The following is a 22,227-nucleotide window of genomic DNA, read 5'->3' as shown; positions in this document are numbered from 1 at the left end:
GGGCTCTTATTTCCATTATTAGTGGAATATTAGGGTCCATGTAAACTCAGCTCATGCTTCTAGTGCTCTGTAACACTAACCATTAAAACTCTACAGTGGAGCTTTAGGACACTGTATGGTTGTAGAATCTCTTCAACCCATGTGTCCTTGAGCAGGACACTTCCATTTCCAGAGCTCCTACAGTACTTCCTTCATATTTTCCAGTTTGTCCAATAAATTACTACTTGGAGCGATTATGTGTCACAGTAAATCCCATATATCAAAGCTTTTAACAAGGCTACCATTTTTCTCATTGTATTGCAGAATTACCATTCACTACACCACAACATTAAAAAGGATGTCCAGGCACACAGAGCGAGCAGTTATTATACCAAGCTGCCATCTGATGTTTTTACACTGTAGGGTCATTTCAGATAGTTGGCTAAAGCGAGCACAGATTACAGTCAAATGTCAGTGTTTGGTAAAAAGTTATTCATGTTTTTGCTACATATATATGTGAATCTGAAAATATAGATTTCTGATTTTTCGAAAATGACTGATTAGTGTGGGGAGAAAAGATTAATTTTCAATGCATCTACAATATATTAGGACAAAAATGGCCATAAAAAAGACCAGTAAGCCCTTAAATTGCGAAAATGAGTAAATCTAAATATATCATCCTTTTCCTTCCTTTCCTTGTCATTTTCAAAATTTAGGTTACAGAGGAAGTAGATGAAGAAAACATTATATATTTAAATATAAAAATTTACATTTGGTGTTTTTAGTGCTCACACAGTGGCCATTAAATAACTAGTGAATATCTAACACTGATTTTAAACATTGAATGCTAAACATAGTCACTATGAAGATGCAAGGCAACATTCATGCAAAAGCTGTGCAAAGCAGATGCACCTTTATCACAAAGGTAGGTCTTCCAGTTCTTTCCTCTCTTTAGCAGTAAGGCTGGGCGGTGCCGAACGGCCCAGTCCCCATAGGCATGACAGCGAGGTAGTTTGAGGGAACGTAGCCCCTCTGCCCACCTCTCGCCTCCACAAGGCTCCACTCAGGGTTCCCCTTCTTGTCGTGTGGTTCCAGAACACGAACAGGTTCCCCGGACCGCACTGTAACTTCATGGTTTCCCCTCGCTGTGAAGTCATACGCAGCAAACACCTGGAAGAGAGGACGCAATACCAGCGTCAAGGACAGACACAGTTCATTTTAGCAGCCAGGACAGGTGTGATTATCATTTACAGAGCAGAAAACAATAACGATGGGATAAAGAGAGAATGGAACAGCTATAGTATTTTGTCATTTTTAATACTTTCTAAAATTAATTTACACTCCCACAATACCGGTATCCAAAAGTATGAGTTCTTTATCAAATGGAGAAGATTACACACATTAATCTTCCAAAAATTCACTGTTACTGAGTAAGTCCAAAACATGGCTTTATTAATACAATCAGGTTTAACAGCTGACAGTGCTCTCCATCCTATGTAATTCCTATTTTACACTCTCACTATACACACATTACATTTATATTTACAGTTATGCATTTGGTGCTTTTTTCCAAAGCAACTAAAGAGGGGAAGATTAACAATTAAGCTCTCACACTACTTTATTTGTAAAGCACTTTAAAACAACCACAGTGGACCAAAGTGCTGTACAGAAAAATAAATAACAACGAAAATAAAAGAATAAAATACAAGAATAGATTAAAGATGTAAAAACAGCTGGACAATTAAAAACAGTGTTGTACAGACGAGTAAAAAAGCAAAGTAAGAGAATAAAAAACAAGAATAGATTAAAAAGACATAAAACATGCCTTCTTTTCTACTTTTCTACATACTTGCACCATAAACAATCGCTGTTATGAAATGTATGGGCTTGTTTGTATTTTGTAACACATAAAACCACAGAAAATAGTAAAAGAATATGACATAAGCATTACATTTCGTTTGTGTCATTGCAGCAGAAGATGTCTGGTTATGTTTAGGCACAAAATTAACTTGGTTAAGGAAAAAATCATAGGGTTAAAATAAGAGACAAACACTGATATGGTTAGGTTGGGGTACAAAATCAACTTGGTAAGAGTAAAGAAGAGATAACCCAATGTTAGGGCCATAATACATAAAGGAAAAAAAAAAACGCTCTCTTTGCATCCCCACCTGCCTGTGGATTTCCTGTGGTCTGGATGGTTTTCCCTACATTCTATTAGACTGAATACTCTGAAAAAGAAGTGAGTCTGATCCATACACACACATATAAAATTTGTCACACAAACGCATACACCACCAGCACAACTGCAAATCATTGTAATATTCAGTGAAAAGGTTAAGCCCACTAGTTATGTCTTGACAAATTCCATCTCATCACCTCAAACACACACATACGTGCACACACACAAAATGAAGGCTTCCTAATGAGGACGGTGTTGGTATGACAGAGTGCCTCAGTAGTGCTAATAGCTGGGTTTAGCCAGCTGCTCGGTGTCATTAACAAACCCTTCACCTCAGCTCACCTCTCAGCTACGACATTAGCTCTGCCTGACAATCTACACCAATTAGCATTTAATTAGCATTTTGCCGAGCAGAGACAGGGAGGATAAAAAATAAAAAAAAGTGTTAAGGGACCGTGGCTATCGGCTCGGGAGTGCTTCATGTGCTGGAGCCAGGTGAATAGATGCTGAAGCTATGTTTTTGATAGAAAATAGAGAAAAGATGTGTGCGGTTGAGCTAAACGGTGGCTTTCTGTGATGAGAAATGGTTGGACAAAGACAGGAGCCGAGCCTTCATGCATGGAGAACCCAAACTTTTAATATGTAATGATTATTTTTACTGGAATTTGGACAGAAATAAACTAAATGGTGCAGTGAATATTTTCTTGGAGTCCTGCTAAGGGGCTTGTAGTGCCTCTGGAAGAAACAGACATTATAAGGCAATCTAACCATGTTCTGTCCAGTGAATTCAGTGAAATGCCCTCAAACCAAAGTTATTATTTGCCTCACAGGAGAACAAATCACTACTCCAAAGCTGTGTCTTATTTCAGAAACTTCATCTGTACACTGTGCAATGGAGTTGAATGATACACGAACCATACTGTGACCATTTTTGACCCATTTTGTGGCCGGTATAGGAGTCATGATGTTAGTGAGAATAGTCACTTTTTGTATTTCATTTCCACTGAAGAAATAAAATGAGTGACGCAGGAGGTAGATCACTTAATAAAACAGAAGAAAAAGTGAATTATTCACTAAAATATATCATTACCGTAAAACAAGGAGAACATAAAACCAAGTGTCTGCAATCAGTCATTTGTCAAACTACATGGGTTTTATTGGTGAATCGATGCTGTAAAAGATGACAGTGTTTCCACATTTACTACAGAGCCTCTGATTGTCCAAATGGGTCATATCTGATTCCAATGAAAAGCTGAGAAACTGTATTTTAGCTGAATATTAAAATGTATGGAAAGGATCAATGGTTCCAAAGTTATTAGCCATTTTAGATCAGTAAATGCTTTTGGTTGCTGGTGGTGGTTTTTGTATTTGAGGGTTAATATGATCAGGTCCTGACTAGAACCAGGAAGTACGACCATATTAGTCCTGTTGCTCAGAGAACAGACTTTAAAACAGCTCTGCTTGTGTACAAGTCTCTCCATGGTCTAGCATCAAAGTACATCTCTGACATGTTGGTACCATACGAACCATCTAAGACCCTGAGAACCCTCAGGAACAGGTCTTTTGCTGGAGCCCAGAGTCAGGACTAAACACGGTGAAGCTGCGTTTCAGTTCTATGCGGCTAAACTCTGGACAAGTCTTCCTGATGATGTGAGACAGACCTCTACTCTGACAATGTTCAAGTCCAGGCGAAAAATGGCTCTGTTCAACTGTGCATAGAACAACTGAAAGTGTTCTATCTGCACTCTTCTCTTTTACTTTATTTTAATTGATTATTATTTATGTTTTATTGATTATATTTTAATTATATTTTTAATTTGTGCCTTTTCCATTTTTGTAAAGCACTGTGAATTACCCTGTGTATGAACTTTACTATACAAATAAATTTGCCTTGCCTAAGATGTCATTTTGTTTGTTTGTTTGTTTTTTTTTACTTTATTTTTTTTTTTATTCAAATTTTTATTCAGAACAGTCTCATAACATATTACATAGGACATCATAGGTACGAATTACATTGTTCTCTTTTTTTTTTTTTAAAAAGAAAAAAAGGGTATCAATATTGCTCACTGGAAGGAAGAAAGAAAAGGGGGTAATTTGTGAACCTTTGTTACATGAATATTGTCATATAAACATAGACTTTGCAGTGTGAAACATTACAGAAGAGTAAATTGTGAAAATCAATGCTTTTCATGGTCATCCTATTTTGTAGAACAATAACATGAATAGCAATAAAGATTAAATATACAAAGAAACATATTTACATTTACTTACACACACTCACATTTATCTACATGTATAAATGATTGTGGATGTGTCCATGTTTTTTTTTTACTTTTTGAGATTAGACTATTTTACAACATTAGCATAGACACTGACAGTGTATGTTTTATGTGTGAGCAGAGACAGGGTCATGAACAGATGATGTCAGTGGGAGGGGGCGTGAATGACACTGTAAAAAGGTCACTGACGCAATCACTCTCTTTAACAGGCTGGATCGAAGTATATGTTAAACACACACTCACACCTAATGTAATTCAGTTTTTTCATTGCAAATCTAAATCTTTCTCCATAACACATCAGTGTAAACCATCACAAATTTATAAACCATGACACCCGGCTGTTACACTCACATGTGTTAATAAATCATGCAAATCAATTCCACACATACAGTATCTCGGCCTGCAGCCCTACTACATATAAATTAGCTCTCAACCCTTGACACAGTAACCCACTTACAAGGTTAAAGAGCTAATTACCGACATTTCCATTAATAAAAGATACACACGCTATATCACTGCCCCACAGGCTCAAGGATGCCCCTTTATAGAATGGACTCACACACTGCTAGATATTATGCAAATGCACTTACTTTCTTTCTTTCTTTCTTTCTTTCTTTCTTTCTTTCTTCCACATAAAACACATGCCAGCTTGCGACAGACTGATGCTTTGGGAGCAGAAAGCTGACACATTGATCAGCCAATTCTTCTGATGTATTCATGCTTGTAACATTTAATTTCAAAATGTAATATTCATTCACAGCTAAGAGTCAGATGCCATATAATTTACTATAATTTAAACCATCAAGCAAGAGTTCAATATCACAACTGGTCTAATGGTTTAAAAGGACAACATGATGGTTGACAACCACAGATAATTCATGTGTAGAATACTGGTCTAGTAACTGGATTACAGACCTGTCTCGAGTGTGGATTAACATTATAGTGATACCTGGAGTCATTTTTGTGGGAGTTTTTGGAGTCTGCCTCAAAAGAGAAAAGGTTATGTAACATGACAGAAGGTAAGGTAGTACATTTTGAGCAATAAGAAAAGTGGATTGGCAACCACAAATATAACTGCATTCAGCTGTGACAGATCACAGCCCCTTCATTTTGAGCCTGCTGGAGTCGTAAGTGAAGTACATGAAGGGCGATGTTTCTTATGAGCGGTGCTGAAAAGAACATGTCCAATGAAGTAATATTCTGAAAAAAGTAATTGAGTGTGACAACAGAAAACCTTAGAAGCTACAGGCCCGTTTGCCTCTTGGTTTACTGAGTGACAGAGTTCTGAGGACAACAATAGTTTATCCTTTTCAGTGGATACTTTTCTAGCAGGATTCTCACATGTGACAGAATCTGATGTGTATTTAAGAGCATGGGTGAAAACTAGGGCTGTCAAAATTAACGCGTTGACATGGCTTAATCCATCATCATGATTAATCTGATTAAAAATTTTAACGCCATTAACTCCTCTGCAGCATAGAATGACTCTGAATGTCTCTGGCAAAGCATTTCAGGCAGTTTATCCAAGTAGAGTTACTGCTGCACATATGCAAAAGGACAGTTGATCTGGTGGTGACAGGAGGCAGAACCAACCCATAAAGATGGAAGATGCTAAACAGCACGCTGGCCCTCTGTATGAGGACAAAAAACCCAAGATGGAAAGTATTATGTGCACTCTGCAGGAAGGAATTTTCATTTCACGGAAGCACTTCCATCTTAAAATACCACATTAATGTGAAGCATACGTTAGTCGGGGATTCTGCTAGTACCTCGGCTAATGCGTCGCCCAGCTTGCAACAAACACGTTAAGTGCATATATATTCCCTTCTTTCTTGACTATGTTTGCTCATGCAAAATGAAATCTGATTAATATAGATTAAAAATGAGTGATATTTAATTAAGGAATTAATCTAAATTAATCTACAGCAACCCTGTGAGTAATCTGATTAAACATTTTAATCATTTGACAGCACTAGTGACAGACTTTTTCTCAAGTTTTACATTCATGATGTGTAATTTATGAAAATCTGTCCAGATATTTATATGTTGTATGTCTAAGTATAATGAACGAAAATTTTGCACGTTTAATGTCCCTATTGACCATTTTATAAAATACAACACTAGACATTAATAAAGTTTTTACTCATAACATACAGTCCATTCAAAGTTAATAGGATTTGTTGTTTTTAATGCAGTGAGGGAGCTTAATTATTTGACAATAATCTGGTTTGACATTATTCATATGAAAATGTGAGCAGTAGGTGTTCAGATACTTAATTAGACTTTCAAAGGCTCCAGTGGAGAAAACCTGTTGACTGAGTGTGACGTTTGCACCATGTGTTGTTAGTTACTTACTCACCTGGAGACAAGGAACAGGCATCACTCTCAGTGGCTGGCTCTCTGGAGTATAAGAGTGTCTTCTGATGCCCATTATGCCATCAGGCAAGGCGAGATGTGGCGACGGAGGTGGGTCCTCTGCTGGCTGGTGGTAACGAACCAGCTTTGAGGCAGGAGCATAGCCTCTTCTGCCTGCATGTAACATACACAGATAGAGGAAAGGGTTGTGTAAAGCTGTAAGGCATGATGCTAAATTTAGTCTTTGTAATTTGTAAATTTCCCAACTGTCCAACTTCAGGTCTCTTTTTTTCCTTAATGTATAACTATACACTGCAACTTAAGCAGTCGCACCTTGCAGCAGTTAGGTGGATGAAGACAACAGTTATCACTAAATAAGGGTTTTAAGAAGCTGAACAAAGTATGGGCGAAGAAGCAAAAGAAGAGAGAGGAGATGGAAAAGACATGTTATTGTTTAAGAGGTAGTCAGTATGGGTTTGAAAAAGCTAATACGGACTGGAAATCTGCAATATGACCTGACATGCCACAAATATTTTTCTGATCACTCTTCACGTTTATGCCGACTATCAACAAAAGACGGACAAATTCATCAATTATGTTTCAAAATTTGAAAAGTGCATGCTGGGACGTCAGTGTCAAATCTCCTCCTAAAGACGTAAAATATTTATCATTAATTTCATAATACATAATTAATAACCTTTAACGGAAATAGACATATTTAATGGAATATTGTGTTATGATTGTACAAAGGGAAATTTTGCTATTTTTCTAGTCATCCTGTAAAGCTCAGTACATTACTAAATTCCTGAAAAACACCATATTTGAAATCATAGATCCTGGCTATGATGAAAAATATCACGATAGGATCAATGGGATAGATTACCCACACTTATGATCAGTTGTGAGAAACAAGACTTTTGAGTATAGTGTTTTGGACTTTTTAAACTGTGGTGATTTCACTGCAGGACTAACAATTATTAGACCATAAAAAGTCATCAAAAACAATGGTTATGCAATCAAGTACTAACTCCTGTATGTATCATGTGACTAAAACAGACAACAAAGAAAACATAGAATGTCTAAAAGCACTGTTTTTGTCAGTACAATGCCACAGATATTGATGTAAGAACTTAAGTGATTTTAGTTATTATCAAGAAAACCACGGAAAATGGCTAGATATCATATCTGAAATGAAATGCTTATAAGCTATTTTTGCTGTTATCATATTTGTCCAAACAAATGTACCTTTAGTTGTACCAGGCATTAAAATGACCAAGAAAATGAAGAAAACAAGGGTGATCTAATAATTTTTTCTGCAACTGTATAGACAGATGTTGGTTTACTGCAATAAGAACAACTAACCACAAGGTGGTACTATGAGCTATACTGAGGAAACGCTGTTGGCCATCAGAAAATCTCCTACAGAGAAATCAGCAGCATCAGTTAGTTCTCTTCTCACCATTTAACTTCATGCTATAAAACCCATCTATTTTTAATCCCAGGTGAAATTATACACGGTAGGTAATAGTTCTTACTTTCTACATGTCAGACACACTCTCAATGCAACAACAGTAGATCAGAAAACAAACAGGACAATGACTTTCAGCCAGTATCCAGAAGGATGTTCTCACCTCCTGCATCGACCAGCCATCTCCGTTTGTCTCCTCTGCTGTCGGTCTCACTGATGATGGCCACCAGCTCCCCTTTGACTAGATTCAGGTCCAGGTCTCTGCTGCCCACCACTGCCGTTGTCACCTGGTAGATCTTTCCAGACCCATGTTTATCTGTCAGCTGCTTAAGGCGATGCCGAGAGGAGGGGCTCAGTGGCTGATGGAAGAAAACATTAATAAAAATATAGTTAACTGGAAATAAATGGAATGAGAACTCAGCTGTCATAACCACTAATGCTAAAGAATTTGCAGTTTGTGAAAATGTGTTGGGATTTGAATGTGCGAACGTACCAGGAAATGAGGAGTGACTATTTGATAATTATACATGAATGACATAAAGCTGCAGACATGTAGATATTTCTCTGATGACTTCTTCAGCCAATAAAACCAGTTTGATGATTATGACCAAAGCAAGAAATTAACTCCTGGTAGAAGTTGTTAAAATGTGATTAAGGTGATTAAAGTGAAGAGAAACAAAAGAAGACATGACTTCTCACAGTTCTTTCACTATGTTATTTATGTGACATACCAAACAGGTTTATGGAATGTGATCCAGTTCAAGAACATATGATGAGAAGAGGAGCAGGAAAAACACCCAGCAGCGACACACATGGAAGAACAGCTGTTTGCCAAATGATTAGCAGGTTAAATATTTGCGGTGGATTGTTGAAACACCTTGGCTTAAGGTTTCATTTCTCAACTAAGGGACTCAGTAAAGTAAGTGAGACTAAGAGAAGTACAGGGGTTGGACAAAATAATGGAAACACCTTCACCTCAAGATGATAATGCCCCAATCCATACAGCTAGAATTGTTAAAGAATGGCATGAGGAACATTCTAATGAAGTTGAGCATCTCGTATGGCCGGCACAGTCCCCAGACCTCAACATTATTGAGCATTTATGGTCAGTTTTAGAGATTCAAGTAAGACGTCGATTTCCACCGCCATCGTCTCTAAAAGAGTTGGAGGGTATTCTAACTGAAGAATGGCTTAAAATTCCTTTGGAAACAATTCACAAGTTGTATGAATCAGTACCTCGGAGAATTGAGGCTGTAATTGCCGCAAAAGGCGGACCTACACCATATTAAATTATATTTTGTTGATTTTTTAAGGTGTTTCCATTATTTTGTCCAACCCCTGTAGAATGCCTGATGATGAAATCTATTGTTATATTCTGGGCTCTCAGTAGGTAGGCTTTTATTCAAATGTACAAATTTTAACTGAATTTATACACATTTCTATCCACTAGTCAGACATTAGAAGTAAAAAAAAAAGACATTAACTTTATCTTTTACCTTAACAATAACAATAATGTATGTTTCTTAATCAGAGGTTAACAAACAAATATTTGACAGTGAAGATCTCAGTCTATATTGGGTCATGCATGCAGACATGTTTCTTTGCAGAATCTCTTTCAACTGCACGTGCCTACTATATGTAAATTTTAGTTTGTTGGACTCAAATTGAAAATGTGATTAAAACCAGCTACATGGAAACAGACTATATGATGTGCATCACTGTCCTGGTTATGAAAGGTTGCACTTGACAGGATGTGTTCATTTTCTTCATTAACTGTTACTCCAGTTATTGGGGGTGTTTATCACCCTTACCATAGTGTGTAATGTTTCGATTTCCATCATATAAGATATGTGGCACTTAAAATGTTGAACTTGAACAATCCTGAATGTGGAAAAACCAATTAACCTGCTCAAATTTCTGTGCCCCCACCTGCACTTCTATGACAAATAAGATCAGGTGAACAATGCCAACTAGTAGTGTTCTCTAAGTTAATAGTCAGCTATTGAACAGAATGTATGCCAATGTTTTTTCTACCTACAAAAAAAAAAAAAAAAAAAAAAAAAAAAAAAAAAAAAAAAAAGGTTTCACCCAACAATATTAAAGCTCCATGTATACCAACCTGGACGACAGGTGCATTAAGCGTCTCCTCCACACTATGACACAAAGTCTGCAGCCTCCTTGCACCTTCTAGTACCTCAGACTCTGCCCATTCCCAGAATGCACTAGGGTTGAGAGAGCTGTGTGGAAGCTGGAAAGAGATGGAGACAAAAATCCAGAAATATAATGATTTAATCATGTTAAGTTGATCAAAGTTTGTATGTTTACGGAAATAGAGCCATGCCATGTTGTTTATACATACATGCATATTATGTGTGTCTGTATTGGACATGATAAAGGTGGTGAGAGGAGTTTCTGCTGTATCCCATCATACTTTAGGAGTTGAAGGGAAATGTGTGACTACAGTATTACCTACCTGTTGTGCAAAGCTCTGGAAGAGTTGCTCCATGTCAGAGGTGAGGTCTTTATGAAGACAGCTGAACGTACCCAACATACTCCAGATCATTTGCAGAGCCAAACCATTAAACCGAGGAAGTTCATTGAGAAGCAACGTGTTGATTGTCCTGACAAGAACGGAAAGAAGGTTTTGGTTAGAGTGAAAACAACTGAAGCCATTTTACCACCACTGCACCAGACTGTAATAAATACACACATTAACCCTGGGTTTTTTTCATCTTAATTATTGGATTTTCCTGGTAAAAATGATAAATAATTATAATAATCATGAACTTAAAACTTGCCTTAAATATCTAATAGCTATGCACAAACAAAACATAGCTAAAACAAAGTTTAACCCCTGACTAGGATCTATACCTGTAAAATTTACTCTGGCAAGTTTCAAATTTGTCCAGTAAAATAAATTATTTTTGGACAACGTACTGGAAAGACTAAAAAAAACCTTAATAAAAAGCCTTTCATCTGATGTGATCTATAAACTCATTAAAATTAAACAACTCATCTAATGAGAGTATACCGTATGTTGGGAATGGGACATTTCAAAAGAAGATGCTGTAAAAACAGACCCACAGTCTGTCTTTAAGAGTTGTTGATTGTTCTTGCCATTCAGCCTGTTCCCTGGTTTTGTAAATCTTCTGTGAGTGATTTTCCACATCAATCTGGCATGTAATTATAAAACAATCTTTCTCTACCTGTAGGTGTTGGCCACAGCCTGCTCGTCATAGCTGAGATTGGATTTGGCTTCTATCACTTCATAGTCCAGTAGTTTATCCAGTCTTTTCCTGATGAGGTTCCGTGGGCCCACCAAGAGGTCCCGAAGTGCACATAGCGGTTTATGGATCAATGTCCTCATCCTCTTTTCCTGAATAGAGGAAGGGAAACCACAAAGATACACAACATGTGAAAATCATGGGTTACTAGTAACTGTTTTTACTGCATTTTCATCTTTAGACACAATTCTATTCCTCTCTAAAATCTAGATGACTCACAAATGTAGGAAGGATCCACTGTCTGAGAGCAGTAGTGATTTCTTTGTAGCAAATAGGAGCCTTCTCTCCATCCATATCCAGGTCAAACTCCTCTGTTTTGCAGGAAAGAAATCTCTGCAGATCAACAAACACACCATCATGTTCTACTCAAGTCTTTCAGCTCTGAGAGGCTTAAGTGCAGCCACAAACATGAATGAAATAAAGAGAAAAAAAAAACAGAGATAGCAGAATATCAAGTATATTTGTAGGATAAATTAACCCATAAAGACCCAAACACCCATTGTCGACAAAAATCCTCTACTGATCTGAAATGTTTAATAACTTCTAATCCATTAATCCTATTTATATGTTGAAATAATTGGTGTAAAATGCAGTTTGTCATCTTTTCATGGTCATCAGATATGACCCATTTGGACGTTCAGAGGCTCTGTAGTGAATGTGGAAACACCATCATCTTCTACAACATTGATTCACCAGTAAAACCCATGGATTTGGGTCAATGACAGTGGATGGAAACACTGGGTTTATGTTCAGTTAATGATAGATTTTACTGAAAAAGTCACGTTTTCTTCAGTCTTCTCTGTTCCTGATATAATAAACCTTAACTGTAACCTGAGCTTTTATGAACATCTATATGATCAGTGAAGTAAATAAAATAAAATATATGATTCACACTGAAAAAATGCAAAATACAGAAAACACTAACACAACAAATGGTAGTAAATCACTTAATACAGATTAGATATAGACGAAAAATTCATTTGGCAACTGACATAAAAGTAGCTCTGAGTCTTTATGGGTTAAAAGGCAAAAACGACTCACTGATGATGGTTTACATTTCAGAATAAATGAGGGGAATATTTTTCAGAGGAGGGTAATTTTAGAGTGGAAAGGTCTTGTGTCTTTGACCTCAGGGAAATACAGAGGGATTTATGACTCATACATTAAAATGGCATGGTCAAAAATACCAAGTTTTATGCATCAGCTGCCAACTGTCCACGTACACCCTGTGTTCAATATTACCAAAGCTTTTAATTCACTCCAAATTCCACCCGAGTAATCAGTTTATCTGAGCAATTTTAACATGACAACAAGAAAAAGCAGTTAAAGGCAAATGTGAGCTGAATCAAGATGTGTTAGGACCAAATTTGTACTGTTAAAGTTTTAACATAAGAACAGCATATCATCAAATCTACAATCCTTTTGACTGAACACAGTTACGTTTGCCGCTTACCTGCAGGTGGTGCAGATACATCTCCACATTCTCGAGCAGCTCTAGGATGCCGTGCTCCAAAACATAAAAGAAACCCTCCAAGGCATCAAACTCTTCATCCACCAGCTACAACACATCACAGACAGAGCAAGAGAGAAAGTAACTGGTATGTTAGTGATGTTGTAAAATAAAAACACTTTTGATTTGGGAAGATGGAGATTTGTATTTTAAGATCTGTTTAAGACAAATGCAACATAAGTGTCAGCAAAACAAAAAAGATCAGACTTGAGAATCTGTTTGGATGTTACACAGTATCAGAACAGACAGCAGGTTCAATAACACATCATATTTTCTCTCCATGGTAAACACTGCTAATTAATCATTAACTACTGCAGTGAGGCTAGAAGGAAGGTTTGTGCTGGGAGATTTTTTATGAAGGGGAGGTTTGTGGCAGACAGTTAACAAGAACAGCACTCTAAAGGTTTGGGTTAGGCGTGTGTAATTTCTCCTTCTAATGTGCTTTTCTAAATATGAAGCAGTAATTAGTCTTAACCCATTAAGAATAACCATCAAAGAATGGGCAAAGACTTTGTGCATTACTCTTTAACATTTCATCAGAACAAGCATTAGTTTAAAAAGGGCCAGAACACCCCTGTTGTACCTTTGGAGCTATTCCGGTCTCGTGTTTGATCTGCTGGCTTAGCCTTGCTGTCTTCTTTGCAATGCTGTGGGAGTTGAGTCGATTTATCTTGTCCTTAATGGTCAGGTTTTCTGTCTTCTTGTATTTATCAGCTATAAAATATGAGGGGCTGTTTATCTAGAGACACTGAGATACTCATTTTTCAAGCTGCATTAGTAATACGCTTGAGGGTAAGCAGTCTCACCAACTTCTCTGAAACGTTTGTACTCGTTAATGCGACAGTTCAAGGTGATGGCAGTGTGAGCAGTCTGTTCTAGCAGTGAGTACGCCGGGTGGGTTGGGTCGGTGTGTTTCTGGATGGTTTGCAAGAGGAGAGGGTAGCGAGCAATTCGCTGCACTGGCATCACCATGAAAAAACTCAAAGAGGTGGCGTTTACTTCAGGTCTGTGGAAGAAAACAGAAACAGTGGATGCAAAAAACAGCCTGGAAGCAGTGACCATCATGTGTTAGTTCATTTGATTATCCAGTTTTCACCTGATTTTCTGGCAAATGTTCGTGCAGTAACATGATAAAAAACCTACGCTGAAGTCTTGATGACTTTCACAATGTCGTTCCAGAGTGCCTCCTTCTGTTTGTAGCTGTTCTCCAGCACTGTGACGTTGTTATAGTTGGCTAAGTATTCCTTATACGCCTCCTCAATGTCGGAGGAAAGACTCAGGAATGAATCGCCTGCCAAAAAAATAAACATTATTTTATTTATCATACTAAGAGCACTGGAGTACATTAATTTCTGTTTAGAAAGAAAAAAGAAAGAATTTAATTACTTTGAAAGGCTGCAGCATTGTTAATTAATTAGTTATGTTTACCATCTGTTTTGAACCTCTAAAATGCTAATTTTAGATTTAGTTAGACAAAGACAACTGCAGGATAAAAGATATTACAGATTACAGGCAGAAAATTACCAATAAACATGCTAGTAAAAACATCACCATCAAAAAAAGAGAACCTCATATCAAACTGATTTATTTAACAGTACTTTACTGGAAAGTACCGGAAAGAATAAGCAAAAGATGCACCATTTACATCATGGTTACAACAGAGTGTAATGCATCAATACAGGACTGAAATAGCAGTGTCATAATGTGATACTGACTCATTCTTACTACACATATTAACTATCATTCTGAACAACAGAAAGTGAAAAATACCATTATCAATAAAGCAAAAAGTTTGAAAATTCTGCAAAAAATGCACAAAACTTTAACCAGCATATATCTATTCATTCCAAACCATCTAGATTTATCATGAAGTCTTTCCTATAAAGACTTGTTAGTATCCTTCTTCACTGAAATCAAAGATCTGTTCTTTGGTTTTGTCTGTATTTAACTGATGAAAACTACCATGACACCAATCATTTATGAAACCTTTTGTCCTTCATGAGCCAACCAACAATCAACAATATCTTCAGCAAATTAAACATTGAAAATGTCAGAGTTGGCCCCATACTTATATGTGAAAGTAACTAAAATTGACCAATAACCAGGCCTTGTGCTGGTAATAACATGGGAAGACAATGCAGCATTTACTCTGACACAGTGTGATTTATCAGTCCAAAAATCTCCACCCATCTGCTGTTCTGCTTGGAAGAACACTCTTGTTGTGTGACATTACAGTGTGACATGGGAAACATGCAGACAGCCCAATGTAGCCTAGAGAAGAGCATCATGAAATCTTAAATCTTTCTAGAAAGAATGCAGTCACACCTACAACAGTCTTTATTTACAATGTTGCACTTGAACTGGTTAACTAGTCTGAGAAGTGTGAGAGTCACGTTTACTTTCTGTCAGGAAGTATGATCAAAGAATCAGTCTACATGAACAAAACCTCAATGAAACCAGTAGAGTCCTCAGTGCCACCTGGTAAAAAGCTGAATGAGGCTGTGGGTTTAACATAAACGATTCCAGGATGTGAAACAGGACGGAAGGTTAATGTAAATGAAAAGTCCTTACAGAGCGTCTCCAGGAAAGACGGGTCACCAGGCTGAACCTGCTTCTGGTCCAGCAGGCTGAGGAGTCGACTGGACACATCAATCACATCTTCTATATAGAGAAACATGCTGTCCAAGTTGGCTGGAGGGGGCTACCAGGGTTGGAAAGACACCAATACAAATGGATTTTAGTTAGTAGACTTGATAATATTACTTTAAAATATGCACATCACAAGCACTGTAGGGTGCTGGTGAGGGACTGATCAATGTTATTTTCAGTTTTTTGTAAAATGCTATGATTTTAATTTAGTTTGACTCATTTTTCCTTTTGCAGTTCTCCCTCCTGACTCCTTTTGCTCTATAAAGCATAATAATATGTTTGTTTCCTGAAGTTATTCTCCAATAAAAAGTTGAGTTAAATGGCTACAGATACTGAACTGTGTAAATAAGTCAGCTTTGTGCTCCATAAAACAATCAAAAATGAAACTGAATGCAAAAGTAGCAACAAGAAATATATACATAAGAAAACAAAGATTTTTCCACGTCCCTTTCTTGTTTAAATTTTAATGCACCGCATGCATTCAAACAAACAAAAAAAAAACATTCCTTCTATTCTAATGAGAGAATGGTGGGCACATTTGCTGGTGGAAGAACAATCTGCGCATTGCCACACGGAAAACAAACCAGCAACTTTCCTAACTGACAATAGCAGCATTCACTCAAATATTCATTGTGTTTGTCTGCGTCCAGGCCTCGTTGATTTCACTGCTCTCCTCTGTTAGGCTGTGTAGGCCTCTTTCATACATTCACTACTCACTGTAGTTTAATTACAGTGAGCAGCGAAGTGAACACTCACTTTTTTTGCAGCATCACTGACAGAAGCAGAGTGGCACATGGTTAATATTAATAAATCAGTAAAATCAATAGAGTTCACTGGATTGTGGGAACAGAAAGTAATGGACAGACCATGTGGGAATCCTTATAGAACACATAAATAAGAAGTCTGACAATCAAATAAAAAATGCACACAAAACAATAAATACTGTGCTCCATATAGTACATTCTTTATGCCCATATTATTCCCTGCATCATTTTCACCTTTTCCTCTACCCCATATTTTGTTTCTCTTACATAACATAGGCGGTTGTGTCTCTTAATGGCTGTCTCAACAATCATCCCCCTCTTCTCCAGGTTCTTTCCAACCCTTGACAGGTCCTCAGCTCATAATTCAGCTCTGTCCTCCATTTTATTTTCCTTCTCATTTCCCTCATCTGTCCTTGGTTTATCAACATTTTCATCTGTATTCAATACTCAGTCCTTCCAGCCAATAACACCTGATTCTATTAAGTTTTATGAGGCGTCATTTCATTATCTCAGTGACAATAAAAGATGATTAAGCAGTAATAAGAAATACTTCAGCAGGAAGGAAAACCAAATGAACATAAAGCTCCAAGCAGCCTCTGGATGCTGATGTGTAGTTGCTTTTCATTTAAAGTCTATATTTATTTGTTTAAACAGCTTCAGTGATAGGATCATTTTCATAAACACTAATCAACAACTGAGACTAAGATGTTCTCATTAGTTGATAGTGTGTTCTTGTATTTATGTTTTGACCACTGGTCGTGCACATGGTGGTGGAGGAGTAGTTCAGCTGTGGCAATTTGAGGTATGTGCTAAAAACAAGGTGGTTATTTTAAGGAATGGTAATGTATGTGGCAATAGCTCTTACTTATTACTTAAGTGACCTAAAAACAACTTAGTGGACTGAATGTAGGACAACACTTAGTGGATTAATGAAATTATTGGCACACGAAAGGCCAATGATAAACATGGAAGTAAAGGGTTGTTTGACAGATGAACACCAGTGCAATAAATTCAAAGTAAATGGTTAGAAATGTAAATAAGCAGGTCAGTAACAGTGAGCCAGTGTTGACAATATAGGCTTTTAAAGTATGAGCTATGTTTGATACATAAGCTGAATGTAAATACAGTTTGGTTTAATAAAGAATTCAATTGCAGCTTTTTACTAAATCCTCAGGATGAGTGTTGAAACATTTGATCTAAAATGGGAAAAAACATCAGCATTTTGAGGATGCAAAACTTGACTATTCAGGCATTTCTTGAACTTTTTTTTCTCAAACTGCTGTATTTGAAAGATTAACAAATGAAAAGGAAGCTAGCTGAAGTGACGTGCGTTCTCCTTGTGTGAATTTATGCTGTGTCATGTATTCATACCTGTAGTTTCTTCAGGTTGCTCCTGATGGTTACTGTGCTGACTTGCAGCATTCGGAGGTAGTTCCTCTCAGACTGGACCAGCTCCTCTATGGCCAACAGCTGTCTCTGGGCTGCTCTCTCTTTTGCTGCTGCTTTCTCCTCTTCAGATCGTTTCTTAGCCTCCTCGGCCTCCTCCGCCAGCCTCTCCTCTGATACTGAACTTTCCTCTGAGAAACTATCCTGTGATGAAAGTTTTCCATCACCCTCCACTGTGGGGACGATTGATTGTTCTGAGGTCTCATCTGATGCCTCTACAATCACAGTCACATTAGAGTCCCCTGGATTGAACGTATCAGCTGCAAACTGATCATCGTCTTTCTCTGTGATTCCGTCCTTCTCGTCTTGGAGTTTCTCTTTCAGCTGATCTTTCTTGGTTACCTTCTCAACAGCTCCAAGAGGACAGTGAGTAGCAGAGGCTGGTTTAGGGAGAGTCAGAGTGAAGGACGAAGGCTGGGGCCTCCTGGGCACCTCCATGTTAGATCACTGTTCAACAAAGAAAGACACTCTTATGATCATGTCCGACTAAAAATAGATGGTACACCACACTGAAAATATCCCACTGCAAATCAAAATACTATATTCACAACCGTGTAGTTAATATATGCAGCTGTTGTGCAGTAAAATGGCCACTGTCAGTGATTTTCTATTACATATAATGTTGGATTCATGTTACTGCTACACTTGTGAGTATGTTTGTAGATATTTTATAGCTATAGTTGTTTAACCATTGAGCCAATTTGAACTATTTGTAGCACTGTAAAATTGTTGTCCTATCAGAACCACACATTTGTAAAAGTTTGCATGAGGTCAGAAAAACAGGCCTGATTTGAGCTTTATGATGATGTACATCTGTGTAATAATAATAATAATAATAATAATACAGACTGGATAGCTGCAGATATAGGCATAATGTATGTCCTTCCTCTATATGCTTCCTGCATGGATGACGCAGTTGTGTGGAACTTATAGGAAAAAGGTGTGTCAAAAGTGGCATGCTTTGCACCTGTTTATCTGCTCTGTATGACCAGCAGAAAACATAGATACATTACAGAAGCTGTAGGAGGAGGACAATTTCTCTCAAGCCTTAAGGGAAGAGCCCATCCTTCAGTTTATCACAAACATTCAAAAGCAACACATGTGGACAGGTGTGGTTTTCACACATGGAAAGCATGAGATATTGTAATATGAAAGCAGTCAAAATATAGTGGAATAAGAAGTACAATATTTGCCTCTGAGATGTAGAGGAGATGAGGTAAATGGCACTCGCATAAAGTTAAAAGTACTATGGTACATTCCACCACTGACTAAAGAATGTTTGTCACTCTGTTGGAAACATTTAATATTAAGTAACCTTTTCAGGTAATATGCACTCAGGAGTATCATATACTAACAAAGCCAAAATAATGTACTAGTAGGATTATAGGAGTTAATTACAAACAAACACAAACAACTTGTTTTATACAGAAATGAGCCCTGAATAAATAAAATATTTACTTCTGAATAGCTGATGTTTAATGGAAAAGACTACTTTACTTGAATTTAAAAAACACAAGGAACATCATGTGAGTGAACAGAAATAACAGCCAGGAGCATTTGTTCCAAACAGTCAGATCAAATGAACTTCAACAACCAAACAAACAGTTCATGGTCAACCTTGGCCTCTATGACTGTGTTCAGCAGATGAGGTGGTTCTGTTTATATTAGATTTTTTCCAGAGCTGATGCATTGTCATGGGTGCGCTGAGCTGCATCAGCACGTGTCCATCCCACCAGGAGGTTGCCAAGCTGCTTACAGAGCGACTAATGCTGCCACTGCTGTGACAATTAGCCATTACATGGTTCAACTGGACAGCCTTCTGAGGCTTTGAAGGACAGACTCTAATGACAGTTTTATTTTGGACTCAGAAATTAAATTATATCATCTGTGTGAAGAGTTGCTCATACTTACTTTAAGCATCAGCAACTCAAGAGTCAGAGTTTGTGGTGTGCAAGAACAAAATGACTTTGAAAAACATGGGACTTCTAATAATAGTGACTCTCAAATTAAAATCAGTATTCCTCATAAACTAAAACTAACACTACACCTAAATAAAAACAAATCTAATGCTGGTACCAGTTCTTCAAAATAAAAATGCTAAAAATACAGTACATATCTGGTGTGAGCTCTTTAATGTTTTGCTGCAACTCCTTGTGTTTATTAGTTTGATACTTAAGGTTTTTATTCTATTATTTATGCATTCATTCTTATCTTAATTCTATTCACTGAAGAAATTCACTGTATTACTTTGGCACCGCTACAAAAGACTGCAATTATTCAGTTAAGTCTACCTATTGTACATCATTGTTAAAGTAGGTTATTGTGACTGTTGTCATTTTAATTTGATGGACTAAATCCCTCTGTCACAGATTTTCCCTCCTCTAAAGGCTTTTAAAGCTTTGCAGCATATGGTGACCTAGAGATGGGGTGCTGAGATTTGTAGCCTCAAAGTAAGATATGTTGTAAACTGTTCATAAATCCAAATATACTTTAACTACAGAGTTTAATCAAGTTTAGGGCTTAGTATCATCAAAAAAAGGCAAAAAAAGTAAAAAAAAAAAAAAAAAAAAAAAAAAAAAAGGAAAAAAGGGGTTTAACTTTTTAGCTTTATGTTGCAGCAACCTGGCATGTTTCCAGTTAAAGCAGTATATATCAGAAAAATTAACCATGACTTGAAGCTGTCTATAAATGCAATAAAAAAGTACAAATGGATAAATGTTCTCCTGCATGCAGTGAGGTTTACAAGGTAAATAATTTTTTTTAATACTCGATGGTATATGAGCAGTTTGATGCGTTTATTTTATATGCTTTTAGACCAAAGTTCAGTACTCGACCCTCTCTCAGTCATGCCAATGCTACACTTTCTTTAAATCCAAAAACAAGTGTGTCACGACTCAAAGCTGACCACACTCCAAAATCAAAAGTGCACAAAACGCATCACCATCCTGACAAAACACTGACAGGGTATCATTAAAACTCGCTGACATGAGATCATTACCTTGTGCAGAATCTCCGAATGAGCTGCAGTAAAGCTCGATCTCCCCACTCTCTCTCCCTGTCTGTGGTGTTCTGCTCCGTCCCAACTGAGACAGAAATCTGCTGCAGCGGAGAGGCAGCCTGCATGGAAAACACACACAAACACTAGTGTAACTTTCTCCAGTGACTCACACACAGCAGGCTGCTCAGGCTCATGTGGCACGAGTGTGTGAGTATATATATGTTGTGAGTGTGTGAGGGACAAACAGTGTGTGTGAGTGTGTCAGGAAAGGGGGGATGGGAGTGGAAAGGAGGGTGGGCCGGCTGTTTTGTAAAAGGAAAGAGGGGAGGGGGTAGGAAGGGCCACACACACACACACACATACATTCTCACACACAAACTCGTGCTGCTGAATAAGCTGATTGACTGCAGCAGCTGGTGGGAAGAGGAAGTGACACTCACTCAGGCGGAAGCTGATTGGAGGAGACGACTTCACTACAGAAGGTCAGGCCAATCAGACAACACTTTGAGAGGCTTCATGAAACACTAAACGCACCAATGAGGACGGAGGGCTGAAGTGATTGAAGTTTTCCTCCCACAGGGGACAAAAGCCCTGCAGGACATCCCATCCTCTTCCAATTGCCAAGAGATTGTCCGGATTTTCTGGTGGAAGGTAACAAAAACGATTTATAGCTCACCCCTTTGGGTTTTGTTCAGCTGGAAATAAAAGATTTATTCCAGTGGTGCTGGGAAAAAACAAAAGAAACGTACAACAAACTAAATGCCCATGGAGAAGTGTACAGAATGTACAGCACATTAAATGCTCAGTATGGTACAACAACTCTGTCTGTAGTGATATTGTTAACTTCATTGTCCAATCAGGCTCATACTGTCGACTGAAGATATAAAGATTTCCTTTTCTTTTTTTGTCAGACAGATAAAAAAGTGAATTTTTCTGAGGAAGGCTAGAGGTTGTAGCCGAAACATGTCAAGGTAAAAATTGACTTTTTTATCAGTCTGACAGCAAAGAAAAGGAAATCTTTATTGTTAACTTCAGTATTACATTTTTAGAGGTTACCAAGGCAGGTTAATGTCACTGTCAAATTCATTAATTCCTTATCGACTGTCACGGACAGGAAATTGTAGTGGAAGTAACTATTATTTAACAATCTTACTTCAAGTTGAATTAAAGACAAGTATTGAAAAATTGAACCCCAAAAACCTATAAATGAAAACTATATTTGTTTGTCTTTTAGGCTTTGAAGAAAAAAATACCACGGGGCAGATATGATGTAAATACATTAAATATATAAAACTTACCAAAACATAACACAGATT

General features: G+C 37.4%; 2 protein-coding genes across 2 annotated transcripts in view; one reads left to right on the top strand and one right to left on the bottom strand.

The window, feature by feature from the left end:
• Window positions 1-529: 529 nt before the first annotated feature.
• Window positions 530-21,488, bottom strand: arhgef37 (Rho guanine nucleotide exchange factor (GEF) 37). Its single transcript, XM_030145365.1, has 15 exons — window positions 21,352-21,488; window positions 20,912-21,030; window positions 17,839-18,360; window positions 15,626-15,755; window positions 14,198-14,345; window positions 13,861-14,060; window positions 13,638-13,768; window positions 12,998-13,102; window positions 11,764-11,877; window positions 11,467-11,636; window positions 10,734-10,881; window positions 10,380-10,508; window positions 8,424-8,619; window positions 6,797-6,966; window positions 530-1,149 (listed from the first exon to the last, which is right to left on the bottom strand). Exons 3-15 carry the CDS (start codon window positions 18,349-18,351, stop codon window positions 931-933), a joined length of 2,373 nt encoding a protein of 790 aa, XP_030001225.1. The 5' UTR covers window positions 18,352-18,360; window positions 20,912-21,030; window positions 21,352-21,488; the 3' UTR covers window positions 530-930.
• Window positions 21,470-22,227, top strand: part of elp1 (elongator acetyltransferase complex subunit 1) — a 32,536-nt gene continuing 31,778 nt past the window's right edge. The window contains exon 1 of the mRNA XM_030145362.1: window positions 21,470-21,562. The gene's annotated coding sequence lies outside the window, so the exon portion shown is untranslated. The remainder of the gene's footprint in view (window positions 21,563-22,227) is intronic.

The sequence above is a fragment of the Sphaeramia orbicularis genome, chromosome 10, assembly GCF_902148855.1.
Source record: "Sphaeramia orbicularis chromosome 10, fSphaOr1.1, whole genome shotgun sequence".
Lineage (NCBI taxonomy): Eukaryota > Metazoa > Chordata > Actinopteri > Kurtiformes > Apogonidae > Sphaeramia > Sphaeramia orbicularis.
This window is presented reverse-complemented; position numbering and strand designations above follow the sequence as displayed.